The 19,812-nt window shown below is 32.9% G+C and overlaps 1 protein-coding gene across 11 annotated transcripts in view; it reads right to left on the reverse strand.

Moving 5' to 3' along the window:
• Nucleotides 1-19,812, reverse strand: part of LOC128187730 (MORN repeat-containing protein 1-like) — a 26,009-nt gene continuing 6,197 nt past the window's right edge. For 3 of the 11 annotated variants that reach the window (XM_052858251.1, XM_052858250.1, XM_052858242.1), the window contains 16 exons: nucleotides 18,544-18,615; nucleotides 17,154-17,363; nucleotides 16,793-16,892; nucleotides 15,828-15,854; nucleotides 14,600-14,687; nucleotides 14,060-14,312; nucleotides 13,733-13,862; nucleotides 13,214-13,329; nucleotides 12,626-12,745; nucleotides 8,587-8,781; nucleotides 7,649-7,684; nucleotides 5,761-5,826; nucleotides 4,284-4,340; nucleotides 3,829-3,952; nucleotides 3,317-3,328; nucleotides 1-686 (listed from right to left, as the gene is read on the reverse strand). In XM_052858251.1, the coding sequence (XP_052714211.1) occupies nucleotides 605-686; nucleotides 3,317-3,328; nucleotides 3,829-3,952; nucleotides 4,284-4,340; nucleotides 5,761-5,826; nucleotides 7,649-7,684; nucleotides 8,587-8,781; nucleotides 12,626-12,745; nucleotides 13,214-13,329; nucleotides 13,733-13,862; nucleotides 14,060-14,312; nucleotides 14,600-14,687; nucleotides 15,828-15,854; nucleotides 16,793-16,892; nucleotides 17,154-17,363; nucleotides 18,544-18,615 (1,688 nt within the window). In that variant the 3' untranslated portion in view covers nucleotides 1-604. Of the gene's footprint in view, nucleotides 687-1,748; nucleotides 1,783-3,316; nucleotides 3,329-3,828; nucleotides 3,953-4,283; nucleotides 4,341-5,760; nucleotides 5,827-7,648; nucleotides 7,685-8,586; nucleotides 8,782-12,625; nucleotides 12,746-13,213; nucleotides 13,330-13,732; nucleotides 13,863-14,059; nucleotides 14,313-14,599; nucleotides 14,688-15,827; nucleotides 15,855-16,792; nucleotides 16,893-17,153; nucleotides 17,364-18,543; nucleotides 18,629-19,812 lie in introns of those variants that run through there. The other 8 variants (XM_052858247.1, XM_052858248.1, XM_052858245.1 and 5 more) reach the window with 8 other exon arrangements.

The raw sequence follows: 19,812 nt of genomic DNA on the forward strand, positions 1-19,812 counted from the left end.
TGGACTTTGTCATTATTTTAATATATAATAAAATAGTCTTAAATTTACAGTATATAAAATAAAGATTGAATCAACAACATACATGGAATGGTGTGGACAGGCATTTGGCACACTGTAATCACAATGTAATCAAACTGTGTCCAACTGTAATAACAATGTAATCACAAATCACAGTTTCTACTAATGCTGCAGTACATCGGTAAAATATTGACTCGACATTGGATAAACCCCCAACTTTCTCTCCTCTCTCACATTTGTACTCCTCGCAGGTTTACTAAACAGTTTACAGTACACATTGAAAAAATACACCATAGAAAGAAAAAGATGCACTTCTAAACAAGTAAGTAATCTCAAAGATGAAAGACATATATAATAAAACGTACATGACTAACAAATAAATTACTATTGTTATTTTTTCAACATCCATTTTGTAAATGTTACTAGAAATTTCATTTTGCAGTCAGTATATAATATGCTCAAATCATACTCATTCAAATTCAGTATATTCATTAAAATTGATAGACAACTCTTGGATGGCATGTTGGTTTCCTGATTTCATGGAGGAGATGTTGTTATGGCTGAGACTGACTAAACAGAGGTGTTGTTAATCTTTGAGATGTTTTTTACTGAGTATCTCGTCTTCTTTGACTCTCATGGATGCCTTGATGTGTGAAGATGTATCCCACCTATAATCAGAGATAGGATTGTCATTTATTATATACATAATAGCTTTTTAATTTTCTTTATGCTATCAAGAGTTTATGTTAGCATGATTAATTTTGGTACACGTACATTCAAATACATATAAAGTTTTTTTTCCTTATAAAAAACAATGTTATATAACAGATCTCCTCATAGAATCTTTGTTCTATTAATAAAAAAAATCATAATGAAAGTAAAGAATACTATGAAAAAAATATCAGTGTCTTAAATTGCGGCCTAAAGAAGATTCCTTTCTATAAAACAAAAACATGTAAAAGGTGTATTAAGAAATGTATTTGCTCTATTGCTATTTGTTGACATCATAAATGTTCTAATTGAAAAGAAAGCTTTAATGTGTATGCTGCTAGAGGCAGGAACAAAGCTGAGACACAACAAATTGACACGGGAGACTACATTACAAGGACTGCTCTGTGAAAAGATCTACACTCTATATCTCTCTGTTATCAACAGAACCCGAGGTACAGTAGAACATGGTTACCATGAACACATCTATAATGAATTCATGCTTAAAGCAAACTAAGTCCTTCCCTTGACTTGAAACTTATAATGAATAGACTGGTTTTAACAAATCATATTTATAATGAATCAAATTTCTTGGGCCTGGCACTTGGCTATAAGAGTGTTTAACATTACAGCTAATAAATATATGTTTATGTAACAAAATATGATGAGTTTATTTTAAAATCTGCTAATAAAATACATAAAAGATAATTGTTTTTCTAAAAAACCTGCAATTGCAATGTTTAAGGTGTACAGATAAGATAATAGATTTAAAGCATATATACCGGTACATGCATAAAAAAAATGTATATTAAAGTGTCCATAGTAAAAAGAAAAATAATCATATTGTACATAAGTTATTTTGAATATGTCAAGCATATATAAATAAGTCTGTCTCTTATATTTTCTGCACTTGAAATTGACAATGGAGTAAGAATATACGAAAAAATAACATTCTATATAGAAAATCATCTATGTTTGCCTATGCTATTCTATAATTCTGATGCTTGTCTACAGTAGATTACCACAGAGGGAAGGGAATGAATCTATTTTCTGGACCTGTAGGAATAAATCATTTATCAACACTAAGAGTTTCCACACAAGCAGGTCTTAAACACAGCAGTACATTTAGATATATCTAAGTTTCATAGATGGTACTAACACACCTGCTAATCTTTTGTTTCACATGTGGTACTAACTTACCTGTACAGTTAGATATTACAGTATCACAGTTGGTCCTATATCACCTGTATACCTAAATATCTCTGTATCAGAAATGGTACTGATACAACTGTACATATATATATATATAGATATCTCGATATCAAAGATGTCACTGATACATACCTTTGTATTAGATATCTTGGTGTTACAGATAGTAAACATACATGTACAGTTAGATATCTCAGTATCACTTATAAATACATGTAAAACATTCTAATACACTGATATATCTCAGTATGATATCACAGATAATACATTTATTTACACTGAGATATCTCAGCATGATATCACAGATAATACATTCTTATACACAGATATATCTCAGCATGATATCACAGATAATACATTCATGAATACTGAGATATCTCAGTATGATATCACAGATTATTCATTCCTGTACACTAAGATATATCAGTATGATATCACAAATAATACATTCCTGTATTGTGAGATATCTCAGTATTACATCACAGATGATACATTCATGTACATATTTAGATATCTCAGCATGATATCACAGGTAATACATTCAAATACACTGAGATATCTCAGCATAATATCACAGATAATACATTCATGTATACTGAGATATCTCAGTATGATATCACAGATAATACATTCCTGTACACTAAGATATATCAGTATGATATCACAGATAATACATTTCTGTACACTGAGATATCTCAGTATGATATCACAGATAATACATTTCTGTACACTGAGATATATCTGTATGATATCACAGATAATACATTCCTGTACCTTGGGATATCAGAACATGATATCACAGATAATACATTTCTGTACACAGAGATATCTCAGCATGATATTACAGATAATACATTCATATACATTGAGAGATCTCAACATGATATCACAGATAATACATTCCTGTACACTGAGAAATCTCAGTATGATATCACATATAGTGCTATCATTGATAGTGTATGTATTAGCACATCTTTTATAATAATTTATCATGAGAGCAATAATATGTATATTTGTTTCCATGTTAGAAGATTAAATAACTGAGTGGTGCTTTACAATATAGAATCTAATAAGGATAAACCTTGGGTTGGCTAAGTAAGTATGTCATAAGGACTCTCTCTCTCTGAGCTACAGCACTATAGATATCACTTATATCATCACACTCTGATTGCTCTAAGTCACACATAACAACCTGTTACCCCTCGTCAGATTCAGACGATGAATTGGAAGAACTGTTACAGCTGTCAACATAAGTCACATTAAGAACAAAAGAGATCAAAAAGCTGAGACATAATCAAGCATATAGCAACTAAACAAGTACATGATGGAAGCCATTTTGTGGAAACAAGTAAAAGCAGTGATAATTGTGGGCAATATTTACCCTGGATGATCCCTTTGAAAGAAATCAATTTGCAGATGCATAGATTTATTATTACACAAAGATTATGAATGATGACTCTGGTTTGCTTTCAAACTTAAACAAAAGTCTTAGTATTAAAAATACAATTAATATGCCTCTCTTATTTAGAGGATACTTAATAAACTTTTCACGTAAGATAGTTACATCTTGCCTAATACTGACAGTAAATAGGAAATGTCAAAGGCATCAAATGTTTTAGACATTGCTCAGAAAATACTGCACAATATGAGAAGCTGATGAACCAAAGGTGCAGACAATTCAGTGAATATTACAGTTACCGGTTTTGCAACATTTTTCTTTAGCTTTTACAATTTTTTGTGTAAAATCTGTTTAATTTTTTATTGCTGTTCATTTACGATATTTGCCTATAGCCAATACCTGTCATAGAATAACGCTGGTTAATGCTTAGTTTCTCAATACTAGCAGTTAATAATTCAACCATAAAGAATCAAAAAGAGACAGAATTGACTTACTTTTTGCTTTCTCGTTTGAATTCCTTGGGTGGTTGCTTTAGTTTCATTAATAAAAAGTCTGGCTCTAGTCGTCTGTTCATGAATGGCGGGTTTGTGACGTCCTCCACTATAAGAACGTACTCCCCTGAAATTATAATTTCATGTTGTATGGTTCATCTTGATCCTTTACATGAAGAAATACTGATACTCAGGAGTAAAATGAGAAATTTTTAGTAAATTTTGGAAAAGATGTGTTATTCTTCACACAAATGACCTTAGCAAAGCTGCTTGTCTAATACAATAATGATTCTTTGATTGATAGTAAGTTGCAATGGCACCACATATATTCTAATCAAAATAGACTCAGTTACTGTACCTGTGATGTTTCAGCTTTTAGTTGGCATGATCTGTAAGCAGCAATAAACAACCTGCTTTGAAATTTTAAGATACTGTTTATCAATATGGAAAATACTTACCAAGTTTGGCAAATTTTTCTTCAAGAGCTTTTTGTTTTTTCATCCGAAACTTATCAACTGCAATAAAATTTAAGAACAATGATAAACAATTTGAAATACAAAACATTAGATAGTTTTACCAATTTTAATTGTATAGAACATATTTTCACCTCAACAAAAGTTTTAGGATAACAAAGAATGGATGTTATGACAATGTGGATTTTTTGGAAATAAAAATTAATAATCTAGTATAGAATAGAACAATCATGCTAATTAACCATTCTGGTGAATTATATGCAGGAGGTTTGGAATCCATTCATGTGAATTTAGTTTGTGAGGATTAACATGTAACATTTTGACATTACAGATTGCACATAATAATAATAATAAAGTGAAGGATATTTTCAACATTCTAATTTCAAAAAAAAATAACTGAACAAACTTGTAAGAATGCAATTACATGATAAGTTCTTTGTAGTTTGACTGTTACATTTTTAAACTTGTCTATTCTTATTCTGACTAACTCAGTCCAGCATACATGGACGTTCATTTGTGGGGCATTCAGATTTACTTCATCTTACTACATCAATACATTCATACCTAAGTTGTACAACTATAATATGAAAGAAATTCACTATAATAAACAAGATATCTGTGAGCCAATGCTCACTAGTGATACCCCCGCTCTGATGTGAATATGCAAAATAAGCAAAGTCGACATTTAACAGAAAGCTGGCATCCGATTGGTACAGAAATACATCCCACAATATGGCATGCCTTAACAAATAGTGTGTTAAAATTTCAAGCATCTGCGATAAATAGCTGCTGAGAAATCTTTGACGAAAATTTGTTTGAAAATTTTGGCTAAAAATAAACAAAGTACTCATTTAACAGGAAGTTGACGTCCGATTGATACAAAAATATATCCCACGATATAGCATGCCAAAACAAATAGTGTGTTAAAATTTCAAGCATCTGCGATAAATAGCTGCTGAGAAATCTTTGACGGAAATTTGTTTGAAAATTTTGGCTAAAAATAAACAAAGTACTCATTAAAAAGGAAGTTGACGTCCAATTGGTACAAAAATATATCCCACGATATAGCATGCCTATACAAATACCATGTAAAAATTTCAAGCATCTGCGATAAACAGTTGCTGAGAATTCATTGCCAAAGATTTGTTTGAAAATTTTTGCTAAAAATAAACAAAGTCGTCATTTAACAGGAAGTTGACGTCTGATTAGTACAAAAACATATCCCACGATATGGCATGCCTATACAAATATTGTGTAAAAATTTGTGCTCAGACAAAATAAATTTGTTTCACTCTGCACAATAATTTCTCCTTTATTCTGGCCTTATCTTTACCCTTTTACACGTCAATATTAGTTAACTTGTAACAACTGTGTGTAAATATAAATCCAGGAGGTACAATATAAGTCTCTGAGTGTTAATTAGGGAGTGAGAGGGATCATCAGGTGTTTAGCCACGCCTTACACATTGACGAGTGGGTCGTGTTCTTGATGGACGATCGTCTCCGGCTACCCTGCTCTCTGATATCAGCTAAGAGGCAAGAACAAATATCTTGTTCAGATCAGGCTTAGTTCAAGAATTAGTAGGAACATTTGAACCTTTTAATTTGTTATCATTTTATATTATAGAGCCATTTTAATAAGAGCTTGGACTTATGGTAGTTGTGTCAAACAGCGATGTGACATACTGGCCTGTTTATTTCATTTTAGGCCACTCAGCCATGGCTCTATGAAATCATGGCTTTTGAGTTAAGACTACGATGTTTATTTTGCTTGAAACCAGCATTATTTTTAACTTTTTTTGACACAAGAAATAGATAGTTACAGACTCCTGAAAGTCCAAGGCCTTGTTAAAATGGTTTTACCCTGTACATGGTGACCTAGCTGGTTACTGAATATAGGCCAAGTTTTATACATTTAATAAACCAGTCATTTCAGAATAATAAATCTCCTCTCAAGTATACTCATTCTTTCAATCCATATAACATTAATCTTCAATTATTGAATAATATAGACCCTTTAACCCTTTGAAAATTTAAAATCCAGTAAAGAGTAAACGACAGCAATTTGGTTCTTCAACCAGACTTTTTATGTTAACATTCACTGCTTCGATATCAAAAATGTGCATAGAGTGTTTTTAAGGACAAAGGTCATAAGCTTAATAAATGTATTTTGCTTAAATATGAATTGGTAGGCATGCAGAGAGAGTCACATACTTTAAAGATGCTGGCAAGGTGCAAGATTGGGCTGTGGCCCAAGTGCAATGTAGCACATTGACCCTTTGTGCTTTAAAACATTAACTTCAAAGTAGAGAGTTCTGGTTATAAAAAGTCCCAAATATTTAACACAATAAGACCTTCAGTTGCATCCACAACTAGCCCTAGGAGGACTGGGTGGTTTCAGGGTTATCATCTGTAATAGACTGTCTAAATCTCTTCAAAATAAGTCTTCTGTATTTTATATAAACAATATTCAAATTGAATTTTAAAGCTAGAACTGAGCACAATGATAGTTATTGAATGGAAAAATTACACTGAGTCTTCAAATTTAAAGGTGAATCTGAAATTGACCACCCAGCCTCCTACTGCAGTCCGGCAGTGATCTCTACACATATAAAGCAACATTACAGTCATGCTGTCCGTACACAGTAGTTCAAAACACAACTCGTAGTTATAAGAAAATACACGAAATTAAGTCCCTAAGGAACCTGTAAATTTTAAGCAATCCACAAAAATTGACCTCCACGAATTTTAATGATTCCACAGTATATAATCATGAAAAGAAATAATTAAAAAGGAATTACCCGTAACCTTTAATTAAAACATGAACCATTTAAAGGTAAAAAGGTTGTACATAACTTTTTGGTTTGGGACTGTTAATACTTGTTACACAATAAATGAACAACTTGTGTTAAATCAAACAAACCAGCTTAATTTAGGTACTACAAAATAGCTTTAAAAAGAAGGTCAAATAGAATTATGTTTAAAAGTACATTAGAACCAGTATTAATATTAATAAGATTTGATCTACTTTAACATTTAATACAAATTATATTTAGTCTTAATCCAACTAAATAATCTCTTTACGAATATTACTTATGTACATGAAAATTAATAAAGTTGCCATTTTAAGAACTGTCCAGGTATTTTAACTTACTCTCTCTGGATACTACATGAGCTTTTAGTAATAAAACTCAGTCACAATAGCTAATGTGATAATGCAGGCAGATCAGATGGTTTCATTTCAAACATGTAGAGTATTATTTAAGTAAAAGACACACAGTGAAACACCTCAATAAAGAGTGGGGGGTGGGGGTGGGGGATGATGGAGGAAGGCTGTAAAAAGACACCTACAGACACTGGGTCGCCCCATAGAAGGCGTAGAGAGCTCTGAAACAAAACAAAACAGTCAGTCATGGCCTTAGAACAAAAGTCTATCAATGTCTACATCTTCTCCTTCACTGTGTACTATAGACCATGCAGCACCAGTCAACATGCAGTGTGATAGACTGTGATTATCATATACTTACACTCACCCAATTAATCAAGCTTTATAAGTATCAGAAAAAGCGTAAACAATTAAGTACTGCCCAAATCACAATAATTTTATCACACAATCCATTCAATTACCTACTTGCTGAAAATAAATGAAATGAGCTAATTGAAATGATTGCTTTATTTAAAGAAGTAATGCAAGGTACAAACATTAAACTTTGAAATCAATCTAAAGATTCCTAAACAAAAATCTTTTTTCCCCAATTTTGCAAACATTATGTTCATTCATGCATTTATTTATTTAACATTTCCTGCAATCACTGTTTAGCTCCATGTATAAATTTTAATGTATTTATCACAGTATGTGAATGCATGTCTTTATAACAACATAAGTATACTCCTGTAGTTCATCACAATGATTACTGTACATTCCTTATTTTACATGAGTACTTAATTCCACGGTCAACAGTTTTTCATCAAATCGGGAGAACGTAAAATTGCCTCAGCAGAATTTTTATCATATTTTCAATCAGTTTGAAAATAAAAGCAAATTTTGCTTCTCACAATTTTAAAATGATATTAATTCTTCATGTTTGATTAGGAATCTACAGTTATATATGTGTGAAGCATTTGTTGCTTATATGAAGTAATAGAGATAAAAGTTCCTTATTAACCTTATGTCTACCCATCTACGATTTGTACTTTATAGTTCAGGTATAATTGGACCAATTAAATTTAATCAATGTAGCATAGTTAAATCTTGATCTCTATTTTTGGAAACATTGCTATGTCTTTACCTTTTGATCTTGATCTGTTTTTGGATTGCGATTTAAGTCTCTCTTGTTCTTCCATCCGCTCAAAAGGTCGGTATTTAGGAGGGGCGGGGGTCAAATGGAGGTCATCCCATTTACATAATCCATCTTTCGTTCTTAAAGTCGTTATGGAAGGGAACTGTGGAACAGTATTTTCTTTTTCCATATCTGGAGATTCATCTGGAAATAAATTAGGTCAAAGGTTACAGCATGCCTATATTATAGTAAACATTGTATCAAATTCTGGGTACCTATATGACAATATACGGTATGTTTTCTTTTTAGTGATCAGCAGCTGGTATGAAAAAATGATAAAATAACTTTTCATAATTAATTGCGTTGGTTTTCATATTTCTTCATTATGACTATGGGTGTTACGTGCTCTTATTATTACAAAAACAAGAGGCCCATGGGCCACATCGCTCACCTGAGGAACAATAGGTATGATAAAATCAGCTTAATGGAGTCATAATACAAACTATCTGGACAATGTACAATAATACATGTAGATCCTGTATAAATAAAATCCATTTTCCCCTGGATATTCTTATGTTTATAATCATTAGTCCCTTTTCTAACAGGATGATTTTATAGTCATATCATATGTTGAGTATTGCAGTTCTCAAAAAGATCCTTAACAATAGTTTATATATGGGATATAAACATACATCAAACTCTGAACCTTCTCGGGAGGCCAAAGAATTATCCTGGGGCCAAAGTCTTAACAATTATAAAGAATCATCTGGCTGATTAGTTTCTGAGAAGATTTTTAAAGATTTACCCTATATATTCCTTTGTTAAATTTTGACCCCCCATTGTGGCCCCACCCTACCCCTGGGGATCATGATTTTCACAACTATGAATCTACACTACCTGGGGATGCTTTCATACAAGTTTCAGCTTTCCTGGCCGATTAGTTTCTGAGAAGAAGATTTTTAAAGATTTACTCTGTTTATTCCTATGTAAAACATCGACCTCCCATTGTGGCCCAAACCTATCCCCAGGGTTATGATTTTCACAAATTTGAATCTACACTACCTGAGGATGCTTCCACACAAGTTTCAGCTTTCCTGGCTAATTAGTTTCTGAGAAGAAGATTTTTTAAGATTTACTCTATATAATCATATGTTAAACTTTGACCCCCCATTGTGGCCCCATTCTACCCCCAGGGGTTATTATTTTCACAACTTTGAATCAACACTACCTGAGGATGCTTCCGAACAAGTTTCAGCATTGCCGGCTGATTAGTTTCTGAGAAAAAGATTTTTAAATATTTACTCTATATATTCCTATGTTTAACTTCGATCCCCCATTGTGGCCCCACCCTACCCCCGGGGGTCATGATTTTCACAACTTTGAATTTACACTACCTGAGGATGCATCCACACAAGTGTCAGCTTTCCTGGCTGATTAGTTTCTGAGAAGAAGATTTTTAAAGATTTACTCTATATATTCCTATGTTAAACATAGTTCCCCCATCGTGGCCCCACCCTACCCCCGGGTGTCATGATTTTCACAACTATGAATCTACACTACCTGAGGATGCTTCCACACAAGTGTCAGCTTTTCTGGCTGATTAGTTTCTGAGAAGAAGATTTTTAAAGATTTACTCTATATATTCCTATTTAAAACTTCGACCCCCATTGTGGCCCCACCCTACATCCAGGGGTCGTGATTTTAACAACTTTGAATCTACACTACCTGAGGATGCTTCCACACAAGTTTCAGATTTCCTGGCTGATTATTTTCTGAGAAGAAGATTTTTAAAGATTTACTCTATATATAACTATGTAAAACTTCGACCCCCCATTGTGGCCCCACCCTACCCCCAAGGATCATGATTTTCACAACTTTGAATCTAAACTACCTGAGGATGCTTCCACACAAGTTTCAGCTTTCCTGGCCGATTAGTTTCTGAGAAGAAGATTTCTTAAGATTTACTTTATATATTCATATGTTAAACTTCGACCCCCATTGTGGCCCCACCCTACCCTCGGGGGTCATGATTTTCACAACTATGAATCTACACTACCTGAGGATGCTTCCACACAAGTTTCAGCTTTCCTGGCCGATTAGTTTCTGAGAAAAAGATTTTTAAAGATTTACTCTATATATTCCTATGTTAAAACTTCGACCCCCCATTGTGGCCCCCCCCTACCCCCAAGGATCATGATTTTCACAACTTTGAATCTAAACTACCTGAGGATGCTTCCACACAAGTTTCAGCTTTCCTGGCCGATTAGTTTCTGAGAAGAAGATTTCTTAAGATTTACTTTATATATTCATATGTTAAACTTCGACCCCCATCGTGGCCCCACCCTACCTCCGGGGATCATGATTTTCACAAATTTGTATCTACATTACCTGATGATGCTTTCACACAAGTTTCAGCTTTTCTGGCTGATTAGTTTCTGAGAAGAAGATTTTTAAAGATTTACTATATATATTCATTTGTTAAACTTTGACCCCCCATTGTGGCCCCACCCTCAGGTGAGCTAAAAAGGTTAAGTTTACAATACAATTAGTTGTTAAAGTTGGTTTCTGGAAGAACAGACTTTGAAAATTTTCTTAATAAATATTGACAATTTTTTTACTTTTTTAAGCTTTAGTTTTTAAGATCTGTGTACAAACATAGAATTGTGAGCAAATCTCTGTATCTTGCTTATAATTCGAAGCTTAACACTCAAATATGGTTAGTAAATAGAAATTGTAAACAATCAAACACAAGAAACATGCACTACATGTATAACAAATAAAGAACACAATTTATTTTTTGAAATGAATCATATATATACATGTATATACCTACATATTTCCGTCAGCGATATCAAACTCTATTTAAACTGAATAAACTCGAGAAAATGCCGAGCATCTCAACAAAACCTATTGCATTAATCTACATGTACCATTAGGCAGATAATGCCGAATTACCAATAGAGTGAATTGTATTTCAGTACCCCAACATCAGATTTTGCTTAATTTGTGCAGGTAAACAGTTAACTGTTTGATTTACCGAAGTCTCTGTTTGATTTGATACGTAAAAATCACGAAATACAGACGATAGTTTAAAGGTTACAAAGCATAATGAGAACGAAACGAAAATCAGAACAAGCTAACACCAACGTCATGTGTGAAAACTGTCAACGCATTGAAATATTTAGCCTCAATTTACTTCACAAAATCGGCACCAATATATTCGTATGTTTCAAAATTTCCCTTCATACGCGAACTGTTGCACAACAAGCAGATTCATCATAGTCAGATCGACCCTTTTTCGTATAATGTCATGGCTGCTTTAAACAAAGAACCTCGTTTTAGAAGTATGGAATCATTTTACCGGATGCCGAACCCGAAGCTATTAAACTGATTGAAACACGCCTTTCCTTTATTATTATTTTCGTAATAACTCAGATTTGAAACAGAATTACCCCTTAATTTTTGCAATTTATATTTTCCTTCCCATAAGGATAGTTTATGATAAACTAGGTTGAATTTGCCTCGGTAGTTCTTGAGAAGAAGATTTTTAAAAATGCACCCCCCTTTTTCTACAGTTTCAAGGTTTTCTCCGCTTTGAATACAGATCAAACTCTTATTTCTGCAATTTATATTTGCCCTCCCATAAGGATGCTTTTTGCCAAATTTGGTTGAAATTGGATAAGCGGTTTTAGAGAAGAAGTTCAAAATGTAAAAAGTTTACAGATGGACAGACGGACGGATGGACGGACAGATGGACAGACGGACGACGGACAAAATGTGATCAGAATAGCCACTTGAGCTTTCAGCTCAGGTGAGCTAAAAAAGGAGATAAACTCTTATGGATTACAATAACTCTGATGTTTTAAAGAATTAGCTTTGTTCTGACTGGCTAGGATAGATATAACAAATAACTACCATTACTTAATTCATTATTATCTTCAAGTGGATCCCCAAAGTCTGTAGAATAGTTATAATGAAAAACATTGTCATTGCCCTCAGCCTAGTCTGTTATGGTGGAACATACCTATACACATTGAGCTTCACCTACCATTTTCATCACCCTCAGCCTTGTCCTCTTCATCTTTCTCCTCGCTGTTCTCCTCTTTATCATTCTCTGTGTTCTCCTGTTTCTCGTCTGATGACTCATCTCCTGATTCAGCTGTTGGCCCTGTAGACAAAAAAAAAACAGTTCATTTTGGTTATACAACACTGCTATAGTGGTCCACATCCCTGATCACACTGAAAGTGGTCCAAATCCCTGATCACACTGACACAGGTTCAAATCCCTGATCACACTGACAGTGGTCCAAATCCCTGATCACACTGACAGTGGTCCAAATCCCTGATTACATTGACCCAAATCACTTAATATAAAAGTGACAGTGGTCAAAGTCATTGATTACACTGACAGTGGTTAAAAAAAGCTGATTATATTCATGTTGATCAAAAGCTGTAATTTCATCAACATTTATATCCAAACACTAATTACACTGACTTAACTAGATTTACAAATTACATTGTATGGGATTTGTCTCACTCACACTATGTACTTGACTGGGATCTATTTCACGGATTTTTTGATTTAGATTAGGTTCGCTGACAACATAATGTATCAGATCTGTCACACTCAGTTTACCTTGACTAGGATCTGTTGGGGATTTGGACGGGTCGTCTTGTTCGTCATCATCTGGAATATCCTCCACACTGAAGTTTATCTGGTCAGTGATCGGGTAAGGAACAACAGAGTAACCACTGCAAAGACAAAAGAGCCAGCTATATGATCAAGGGAAAAATGGATCAAAATATAGTATGTGTCAGGCTGACAGAATAAGAGCAAACCCTGATTGGGGGAACTCAGTAGGAACCTTTAGGCTCTGGCAAGCTACATATCAAAAATAATTTAAATTCACAACTGAATTCAAACAGGATATCAAGAATCAATTTTCAATCATACATCTCTGTCAGGTGGCAAGGCTACCATTATATGGTGTGTAATTTTTCTGCTAATGTAAACAAGTACATTAACAGGTTTGCTCATGTAAAAGGAATCCATATCACGTCAAAGGGAGGATTATTCTTTATGTTTGTTGACAAAGATGATGTGATATTACACTCTGAATGGCTGCTACTTCAATGTTCAAGTTTATCTACTTACAAAGGAGTTTCTATAGGTTTCTCTTCTACATCATCTTCAATCATGTCAAACAAGGCATCTTCCTTCTCATTGTCGGATACAGGTGGATAATACCTGAATCCAACTGTCAGTCGGATTTCCCTACCTTGGTCTGGAATTCAATGAAATACTTTATGCATCAGAGACTGTAAACATAGATCATGACAGAACCCAGACAGAATCCATCACTTCTAGTTCTCAGACAAAAAATGATTTATAGCCAATATAAAGCTACTTGCAAATGGACTTTAAATGATTTTGATTCCTCTCGTAATTCTTCTCCCCCTATCCAAACACACGATACACTACCTAGTATGACTCTGTTGCTCTCGTTCAGACACTCCACTGAAACGGTAAATCCGATTCCTTGAAATATTGACACTTTTGTTTTGTCTTTAGGTGATTTTTTCTTTTTGTCGATTTCTGAATTATTGTCAAACGAAATTTTCAGTTTTGTGGCCATTATTTCTGGGAATCCATTAACCCAAAGACCATCGTAGATCAAACCAGATATATGGTGCATTACCCCTCTACCACTGAAACTGTCGCCTTGGAAATTTCCCTGTTAAAAAAAGAACGAAAAGAGTTTATAGCAAGTCTATAAAACAATAAGAATGATTCCAATTAATATTGTATGTTGGGTATCTTCGGCATGATTTTTTTAATAGTGGATCAAAGATAATTCACTGAAAATTAAGGTGTGATATGCTTTAACACAATTCAAGTTTTGGCTTATGAAAAATCAACAAAATTTTATGTGCTTATATTTTATTCTCATTTTGGAAATAATTAGCAATAATGCCAAAAAAGTTAAATTGACTGAGACTATAGTTGGGGGTAAGAACTTACCTCGTACACTGAGCCGTCATTGCTGTACAGAATTCCGCGTCCCTCTCGCATGTCATTGACCCACATCCCCTCATACCGGTCACCATTTCTATCAATGGATAAACTCAGCTACATATGCTGTTTTATATCAAATATTTTTCTAAAATAAATTCACATCATGTGAGATTATGAATTTTATTTTTTATTTTTGCATTCTAGTGTTCAAATTTTGAGAAACCTTTGCTATGTCATTTCAATTCAATTGGGTATATGTACTTGCAAAATACACATATCAAAGAAAATCATTTAGTAGAAAAGTATATTAATTTAATGTTAAGGTAAATATGTTTTGAGAAGATTCTCAAATTCTTTAAAATCAATTTATAGCCTTCAAATATTCAGGCCAATTTCTCCTCAAAGTATGTATGTTCTATTCAAGTAAGACAAATCAATATTTCCGATTTAACTTTTAATCAGTGTACTGCATTAAATCAACATTTATTATAAAAAAAAACAGTGTGTGTGTGTGTGTGTGTGTTATTATGTGTACAATGTACTACCAAACACTACCAGCCACCATTCAATAAGCGACAGTCACAGATATGATATTGGACTAACTGAAATTAGTTATATATATAAATGATATTAGTAATTATATGGAATAGATTATGGTAATCTGAAAAAGCATAAAGATATTGAATTGGATACACACAATATGCCAGGAAATTATCAAATATATAGTTTCTACTTAGAGTGCCTCAACTTTAAATTGATATACATGTGTATTATAGTAGTTTTTATCAACAGAGGTATCAATACCTAACAATGCAGGGCATAGGATTACATAGGATTACAAATACCATATCATCCCTATAAAGTGCCACTGAATATACTCTGTATTAACATCATTCAGCTGTTCAAGCTCCCAGAAGCCCCCTTACCCCTCCCCACTTCTTACAGACATAACAGATCAGTATTACATGCAGTTTTCAGTTAATGAGGCACAAAATAAAGATAATATGCGTACATTGCAGAAATTAGCATTGATTATGGGATTATTGAAAGCAAAATAATTGATAGGAGGTGGTGGTCATTGGATTCAATGTTGGTTCATAGATAATATATTAGTTATAATATTAGTCCAATATATCCATTCATATATATATCATAATCATATAAGCATACTACAACTTATAAGATTGTAAAAAGCGTAATGATATAGTGTTCCAAACCACAAACATCAATATACCTGCACCCATCGGAGCGGATCTTCTTTCTACAATCAGTGTAGAGGGGTTCCAATCACACAGGTGACAAAGAACAGTACGGAGAATACATACAGACAGGCACACAGACAAATGTACATACAGAAGGTCACATACAGATCATTTAGAGCCGAGAATTATCTGGGTACAAAGGTATTTATTTCAGAGGATCTATGGGCTTCAAAGTGTGATAATATACCAGCTGAGATTCTCTATATGTTGCAGATCTTTGATTAGTAAAAGAGAGACGGTTACCAGATGAATGGACTGTATCCTTATCAATCATATAAAGGATACAAACAATTCAAATCAGCAAATGTCATTTTCACCTATTTTTATAAAACAATTGACATGTATTTTAAAAAACATTTGGGGAAAATTCAGTATATTAATACACAAGAACCTTCAATTACCCCGCAGGTAAATCAAAACTGATATATTGTCCGAATGATACATGTATAATGTCAATCTACAAATGAAATGAAAAATAGCATATACACACCCAAACCCCAACAGACTTTAAACCCTTTACCTAAAGATTCATGTGCAAGATTTTAAAGGGACATGTTTTTGATATATCTGATATGTACTTTTAACTTTTGGGAAGTAGTTTGTTTGAAATGTTTTGTTGACGAAGATGAGTCGTTCCACCTTAACAAACAAACTTGCGATTTAAAAGATTTACTCAAGCCTCAACTGTTGATCACTTCTTAGTGGATCTACAGCCTAATCTTTTTATTTTTCATTTACAAAAAAAAAATAATCTCACCAACTTGAGACCAAGAGAATTGGATGAATAAATATATTATATCTGTGTGGCAGTTTAAAAATTTCATTATAGAATTTCCGATCAATGATATGTGGTCCAATGGTGCTCAGATATGGCTTAAATTGTTAGTCAAAACAGGTACACGATTTTCCACTTGCCCTTTACATGTTTGACACTTACGCATACATCATGGTCCCGACTCCGTGCTTCATGTTCTTATCATAACTGCCTTCATAAACCTCACTGGAATTTGATCCCAATGTCTTCATGATTCCATATCCTACAGAGAGAAATAAACCTTTCCTCATATATCCTATTCAAAATACGTACAAAAAGGTATCGTATATCAAGTGCAAATACCTAAAATCAAAGTTTTACAATATCTATGCATCTCTAATATCATTTGTCCTAATACTCGATACAAGAAGGGAAAATGTTATTCATCCAATGTATATCTAGTAACTGACGTGCTAACGTAGACTGATATTTACCGGTAGTTCATTACTTTATTCATTACATATGCCGTTTTTCTGCGACTTACCGTGCTTCCTATTTCTGTACCACTCGCCTTCGTACATTGATCCGTCGGCGTAGACCATGGTGCCCCGCCCATGTAGCTCCCCTTTGACAAACTGTCCAGTGTATTTACTACCAGTCTGTGAAAAGAACCGCATTCCCTTGCCATCAATTTCACCATTGGAGAATGTACCCTCGTAGTAACTGCCATCAGCCATCTGAAGTTTGCCATGTCCTGCAGAGACAAAAAATAGAAAGATACAGGCTACATACTACATACTGAAATTCATATCATTGTTGAAGTATCTCCCTAGCTTTTGTACAGAATAAATAGGAAAATTTTACATTTGTTCGATAATCAGAATTTGGAAGAAAAAATTGAACTTTTAAAATGTTTAAATTTTTGTCTAAAACATCAGCATTGAATTACAGCTTTTATTGTGGTGACTGTTAAAAAAATGTAAATTCAAACAATGATATGGACCTATGAAAAATTATAATATTTCATTCATTAGAACAATAATGAAAATAATGCAAAAATCATAAAAGAATAAAAGAAACAGATTGAATAAGACTTGATCTATATTCTAGACATGCTTACTAGCAGTATGAGCCACTTTCATGCGACTTTTGATTATAGTAATCTAAAAATACTAAAACCGGACTAATTGAACTTTCTTACAGGCCAGTGGATCAATCCGGTATTAAAATGTGACATGTTAATCTCATACTTCAAACACCTAAAACAATCTTTATAAAATAAATTGAAGTTTCAAAATTATAGATTATTTCCAAACACTTCAAATCTATACATTTACGGTGTTATTTGATACTGCATCTAATTCTTTATATCTTGTAATGTAAGAAGCTCTCTGAACATATGAATATTCTGGTACTTATTAATAACAAACTACTCAAAAGTTCAATTAAATGCCTACAAAATACATGTATAATTATATAAAGGATCAAAATAGTTGCTACTTGATCTCTATCTATTTACATGTAACTCAGCTTGTTTTTCTCCAAATCTGTACATGTAACTCATTATGGTTTTTATTTCTATTTGTGCATGTAACCTACCATGTTTTTATCTCCATCTGTTCATGTAACTCGACATCATGTTTTTTCTTTGTACATGTAACTAGTCATGATTTTCTCCGTATCTGTTCATGTTACTCATCACGTTTTTTTCTCTATCTGTTCATGTACTTTTCATGTTTCTCTCTCTATCTGTACAAATAACTCATCATGTTTTTCTTTGTACATGTAACTAACCATTCATGTAACTCATCATGTTTTCTTTTATCTGTACATGTATCTTTTCATGTTTACTTTAATGAATTCATTATGTTTTGCTCTTCATCTGTACATGTACAGGTAACATGTTTTTCTCTGTATATGTACATGTAACTCACCATGTTTAGTTCCGTTTCTCCACTGTCCTTCGTATCGGAAATATTTATTTTCATACTGGTAGATTCCATGACCTAAAAAAAGCATGTATGTATGTCAATTACAGAGAATGGAGAATTACGTTTTCCTTAAATGAATAACTTATTGTAACTAAATGTATTAATGCACTGTAAATATTAATTAACAAAAGTATTTTCAACAGAAGCAAAAATATTAAACTTTTGATTTCTTCCTTTTTACAAATACATGTATATCAAATTAAATTAATACAGTAAAACATGCTTATAACAAAGTCCCAGGGACGGGCAATTTTACTTTGTTATTTTAAGATTAATTCGTTATATCCGTCAAGTTTACAACATGAAATAGATTCTTCGGGAATGAAATTCACTTCGCTGTAAGCGTCAATTCATTTTGAGTGTGTTCGCTATAACTGTGCTTTACTGTATATTGAAGATTAAAAATTCAAAGTACAAAAAAAACTCTAATTCATGTTCTGTGTTTATAATCATTAAATTATCATTAAATTAGGAAAAATGCAGTCAGATATACCTCAGATAACCATCCAATATACTAGTTGGATATTTTGTTTTTCTCTTTAAATAACTTTTTACACAGTGACAATTTAATTTGTTTATCGATAACATTTGTAATAAATTAACAAATATTTCATAATCATTGAATATTTGTACCTGGAAATTGAGTAAATATCAAAAGTTCAAAACAATGTTAAATCTTATCAAGCACTATAGAAGCATTAGGTTTGAAAAAGTTCCAATTCCATTTCCATCTTGTTCACTACAAACAAGGGAATGGTTTTTAAACTTTTCATGCAAAAAATAAATCAGAATGTACATTTACCGCTTGGAAATACAAACACTTTAAATGTCATTTCTATCTTAATATTCAAAAGAAATATCTGACAAGCATTGTAGATCCAAAGAGATGCATTTAATGGAATTTTACACCCTATAGTGTTTGCTCACTCCCTTCACTGGGTATGTCCTTATGTTCAGAAAGTTGGTGGATTTGCATATCTAAACACATTAGTGATCAATTCAAAAATTGCATTGCATTGCTGGATAATTTTTAGCAACATTTTACTTGTATATTGCATGTATTAATTAGATCTCAATATCAGGTGTTTGACTGTTATGTACAGGCAAATATCTAAACATAATAAAATTGCAACCTACACTTAACCAATTTCTACTTCATCATCATCGCATACACAGCGGTAACAAAAATTATGAATATATTCATAATCTCTA

The sequence above is a fragment of the Crassostrea angulata genome, chromosome 6, assembly GCF_025612915.1.
Source record: "Crassostrea angulata isolate pt1a10 chromosome 6, ASM2561291v2, whole genome shotgun sequence".
NCBI lineage: Eukaryota > Metazoa > Mollusca > Bivalvia > Ostreida > Ostreidae > Magallana > Magallana angulata.